General features: G+C 40.7%; 1 protein-coding gene across 1 annotated transcript; it reads right to left on the bottom strand.

The window, feature by feature from the left end:
• Positions 1–306: 306 nt before the first annotated feature.
• LOC108780110 (homeobox protein engrailed-1a) lies at positions 307–4,948 on the bottom strand. The gene is made up of 2 exons (XM_018547704.1): positions 4,306–4,948; positions 307–743 (listed from the first exon to the last, which is right to left on the bottom strand). The coding sequence occupies exons 1-2, from the start codon at positions 4,946–4,948 to the stop codon at positions 397–399; spliced, it is 990 nt and encodes a 329-aa protein (XP_018403206.1). The 3' UTR covers positions 307–396.
• Between the last annotated feature and the right edge of the window lie 631 nt (positions 4,949–5,579).

Here is a 5,579-nt window from a genome sequence, read left to right as displayed (position 1 = left end):
TCTTCTTCTTCTTCTTTTCTGTTAAAATATTTACCGAATTATTTTAAAAACATTTTCTAAGATATTTCATAAAAATTTCTTTTCGCAGGTTTTTTTTTTAAAAACGTATTCTATTTATCGTTAAGCATATCGATTTACTTAGCTATCAGTTATATTATTCAATTGCACTATAAAAGCAAATTTCATTCTTCGTTGCTTCATGGCTTTTCCTTCCGTCTTGTTCTCAGTCTTTATTCCATCGTAATGATTATTATATATTCAGCATTTCTCCATAAATAATATTTCAACGATGTTCTTTTCGTCGACTGCGCTCAACGCTGACGATGACTTCTAAGCACATGTCATTTTAGTCTCCGACTCTTCGTTTCGTTACAGCTATTTGAATTTATGCGAGTCTCAATGATTCCTTCCGGTCGCAATCTCCTCGCCGTCCTCATCCACCGGCACGGTGGAATGATTGTAAAGGCCTTGCGCCATTAGCTGGAGGGCCAATGGATTTTTCTGTCCGCTCGCCTTCTTTATCTTCGCCCGCTTATTCTGAAACCAGATCTTGATCTGCGCCTCATTCAGACTCAGATCCCGCGAGAGCTGCTGCCTTCTCCTCTCTGTCAAATATCGATTCTCCGCGAATTCCCGCTTCAGCCTGGCCAGTTGTTCAGCGCTGAAGGCCGTCCTGGGCCTCTTCTCTTCCGCCGGGCTGCTCTTGTCGGTCGGCGTACGTTTCACTCGTCTCGTGCGCGGTCCTGAAATGACAAAAGAAAGCTCGCATTAATCTTCACGCGCCGACTTTTGTGACTGAAGTTCGAGACGGCGAGGCAGGCGGCATTATCACGCGGGGAAAGTGGGCGTTCTCATCAATTTGTCCACACACCGCCGTGATTCAGCGTTTTCGCGACGACGAGAGAGCGCGCGCTCGTTCGTCTTGTAGGATGGACACTCGGGTGGGGGGGGATAACTATATCTGAGCGACCGCTTTGGAATTTAACGAAGAGGCGGAAATAGTTCGTCTGACCGTATCGCGGCTCATTCGAAAATCACGCCTGCGTCAGTATGTAAATTGCAATTTTACGCGACTGTTAATGTCTACCGTTGACATTTCTCGGCATAAAATAATACGGTTGTATTATTAAAAAGTCAAAAGGATCGAGTCATGTCCTTTCTCGAGTTAATGATTGGAATTTTGCAACGCATGCTTTTAATCGCGATAATGAGTACTCCAATCACCCTGGGCAGCTCCTCGTCGGAGGTAACGTTCATCGTCGAGTATCCTCGGCATTAACGTTACACAGGCTTCTGATTTTTATGTCAGGTAGATAACGCAACTATGTAGAGTTGAAACACATCCGCGTGCTTCTGCACACGTTGCAGTTATCGCCGATGCGATGTTATTATTATCGGGTGAACCGTTAACCCATCGTTTCAGCTGTTTGTAGTTTAAAATATATCTCCACGGTATAAGATATAATTATTATCGATAGTGTGTAAAATATATATAATTATCCGCATTATTATTACTTCTAAAAAAGTCATATATTCCAATGGTTAGTAATTTAAAAAAGATGTCTGATCGTTTCACATTCCGACACATACATTATATGTTTGCTAACACTATCATCGCTTTAAAAATACCAGACATTAACTCATCGCAAGAAAACGCAACCATAATCTTTTTGCCGCAATCATCTCTTCAGTTTTAATTATAAATAATAAATAGCATTTTATTATTGAATTATATATATATATATATAATTTTTAATTTATTGATTTTCAATCTTTTGTCCTACGTATTTTTTTTTTCCAAGAAATGTCTCATTTAAATGCAAATTCCTACTGTTTGCGGCATGACAAAAACGCAGCGGGAGATGCGAAAAGGTCTGATTGAATAAACTCCCTGAGTTATTAATTGAAATATATTTACGAAGTATATTTACAAAATGTTATATTTACAAATCTGTAAAAATAAATTATTGTAAGTACACCAAATATATTATATATATGTATATATATATCTGCTTTGAATGGAATAAATACGATTCCATCATTAATAGTTCGTGAAAATACTGCATGACACATCGAGAAAACAACTTAATACTCGCAAACGCCAACAACGCAAACAATTCATTAATGCTTGGAATGCTGTCACGTGAGAGCGTGATAATTAGCTGATAGCGACTGAAACAAAAACGTAAGATTTTATAATATTACGTATTCTCGATTTTTTTCGAAATATTTGAAAATCTTTACGATCGTGAAATCAATGAATCGAGGAGCTACGAATAATAATGCAAATTTAATCAATTTATTTTTCGCTTCGCCTCAATATACAATATCAAAACCATAATATACAAACGGTGTTTTGATTCAAAAGTTTAATAGCAAAGACACTCACAAGGAGTTACATTCTTATGAATATGTCGATTGCTCGCAAAAAAGGGAGTACATAATGACGTTGAATTTCTTAATTGTAATTTGCAATCATATTAAATTTGTATCTACCATAAAATCTTTTACAAAAATTAAATAAATTTGCTAAAGCGATATATCTATTGATTCGTACAATATTTATACTTGTTTCTCACTTTTTGTCTATTATCACTAAATGGTACAAAATGTTACATGAAACCGCACTCAGGGGTTAACGCTCGATGAAGAGGCTCGAGGAAGATAAGTGGGCGATCCTCGACAATTAGTAACGAGATTATCGGATCGAAACTCACGGACCACCCCGAGTATAAGAAAGGCCGATGAGTTTTCAGCCGACGGAGAAAGAGGGAGAGACATATGGGAAAAAAAAAGAAAGCGACGGAGAAAGCAGAAGAATGGCAGCGTCGTATGTGGGACAGTGATTGCAGAGGGTAGGTTTGCAGAATGTAGGTTTCCTACACAATTAAGTTCTGCGAACGAACGCAGGTGGCATCGGGCCGTACGTTAGCTTCACCTAGCTATACTTGCAATTAGATGTAGCGATCCTTTTCGTACAAAGTTCCCGTGATCTCTCCTGCACGTAATAACTTATTGCGGTAATATCGAACGGCGGGATAGACATTAGGCCCATATGTTGGCCATCACATAATTTATTTGTGGAGCAAACTGTTATCTAACACGAACGCGCGTAATTAGATACTCTCGAAGGCAGAGATCACCGCAATTTGTCGACGAGGCGTCGCGGATAATCACGGCCCGCGTCCGCACGAGTTGGACGCCGTTGGCGTGGAGTTCGCGCGGACGATTAATCATTTAAATAAGTTCATCGATATACGCGATCGCGCCGGTTACGATCATGATCTCGATTACATCGCGCCCTCCTTATCTCGTACCATTAGGCATCGCGTTCTCTAGGCGCCGCATTCGTGAGCTTCAGATTCTATTTTATCCTCTCCTTGTTCTTCTTCTTTTTTTCTTTTCTTTTGTCGAAGCGAATAGAGTCGCTAAACCGAAAACGTATAATTCATGCAAAAGGTCCGCGATTATATGTATATATATATATGTAAAAAGCGACGATTACACCCAACTACCGTTAATCGCGCAGAAATGCGCGGAGTGACTTTTTCCTCGATCCGTGACTTCCAGGTACACAGGTAGCGATAAGCCCGGACGAAAGTCACGTGTTTTGCTCGTGAAAAGATTTCTACTTATCTTCATGCCGCATAATTTTTCAAACGCTTCTGTAGGGATTTTAATTAACGGTCGGATTTTGTAACTGGAGCGCATTATGGAGCGCATAAGTGAACAAAACATCTTGATAGACATTTCCGACGTTGCGACCACGCAAGTTCTTCTTGCATGTACAAAGCTAAACGCAAAGTCACGTACCACGCGCACGGAAAATCTCATGAATTTCTAACTTTGTTTGCTTTTTAACGTGCATCTCGTTAGACGTACTAGCTCAGCAATCAAACTCGAAGTTGATATCTACGATGAGGTAACATGTTACGTAAAAATCAAATTAAGCAATCTCTTTAGTATTATTAAAAATGCAATTTTTTATTGCATCGACTATTTACTCCTCAATTACACAGAAAAACATTTGTTGAAATATGTAAAAATTTAGTTAAACGTAGATCTCAAAATAATTCTATTAACTCATAAAAATAATTGTTTTTCAGCACACACTGATTGTTGGAATGTCAAAAGTTTTTTTTACGTTTGAACGTTCTAATAATTACTTTGACAGTTTAACAAAATTATTTTCCGATCTACACGATTTATTTAAACTTTTAGATATTTTAACAAAATTTTTCCTTCTACATACATACCAATTTTTTTACGTTAATAAATAATAAGGAAGGTGTCTATGGAATTTACCAGAGGATGGTCTGTCCGAGTATCTGGTGCAGTACACCCAAGCAGGCCACAACTGGCCATTGCTGCCGTTCTGCTGATTTGTTGTATTACTTCCGCCAGCGGATGTGTTGTCGCCGTTTACAGACTCGCTGCCGATCGTGGACGATGTGGAACACAAAGAGGCTGGACCGGTAACCGTGCTACTGGTGACCGAGCTCCTGCTGGACGCAAGGCTTTCAAGACTGCCGCTTCTACTCAATCCATTTTGCCTGAGCAAAGGCGACGTAAGGCCATTGTGAGACGGGAAATTGTCCTTTTCTTTGTGAACCGACTGCGGTGACAATCGGGACGATAGGCTGAGGTCACGTGGAAGCGGTACCGGGCTGCTTCTTGGTAATTGTAATGATATGGGAGAAACAGGTTGTTTCTCGCTCAGAATAGCCTTGCGACCAAAATCCGGCCTGAGAATGTTAACGACGCTGAAGCGCAACGGTGCCTCGGTTTCCTGCTGACGATCCGGCGGCTGATCCGGCTGACGCGGTATTACGTGGCTCTCTGGCGATAACACGTGATGTCGATGATGATGATGGTGGTGGTGACTGGCGAGTCGCTGTCCCAGTCGCAGACTATACGCAGATTCCATGGACACAAGTGCCACGCTCATTTTAATATATATCAAAATATCTTTGTCCCATAAAATAAAACAAAAAAATTTCAGCAACACTGTATTGTCGCGGCTGTACTGAGAAGAAAACACACGTTTTCACTGTCCACTGCTGTCAATGAGCCGCTCTGTCGCATTGATTAAAAATTCTATCATTGTCACGTTTGTAAATCTCTGAATTAATTTTAATGCAAAAGTCTTCTCTGTATACACCATTCACAAGTGTCACCAATATCGTGCCGAGTATTCGACGCGCTGGATCCCCTCGCAAGCTAGCACGAATCCCTTCGTGAATACTACACGTTCTTGTAATTCACTGTTCAATCAATCCTTAAATAATTGTCGTATCCGTTATAATAGTTTAGTCGAACATGTCGTAAACGTATTGCAAAAGGGGCGACGTGGAAGTTCTTAGAAATATTCATGCGTCCAGTATGGTTTGGTGCTCGTGTTAATTATCGGCTCGTCTTTGCGGAGCCGGTCCAAGTCGAGGACTTCTACTATCGGCTTTTCCCGAGGTTTCCGAGTACTCCAGCGAGTGCTGTGACGGGTCTGACTGGCTGTCCATCCGTCGCTCAGTGATGTCTAAACTAGGGGACTTGGGGTCCCTACTTACCGCCTGTCCCTCCAC

The sequence above is a fragment of the Cyphomyrmex costatus genome, unplaced genomic scaffold, assembly GCF_001594065.2.
Source record: "Cyphomyrmex costatus isolate MS0001 unplaced genomic scaffold, Ccosl1.0 scaffold122, whole genome shotgun sequence".
Lineage (NCBI taxonomy): Eukaryota > Metazoa > Arthropoda > Insecta > Hymenoptera > Formicidae > Cyphomyrmex > Cyphomyrmex costatus.
Note: the sequence above shows the minus strand (reverse complement) of the source record. Positions and strands in the feature narration are given on the sequence as shown.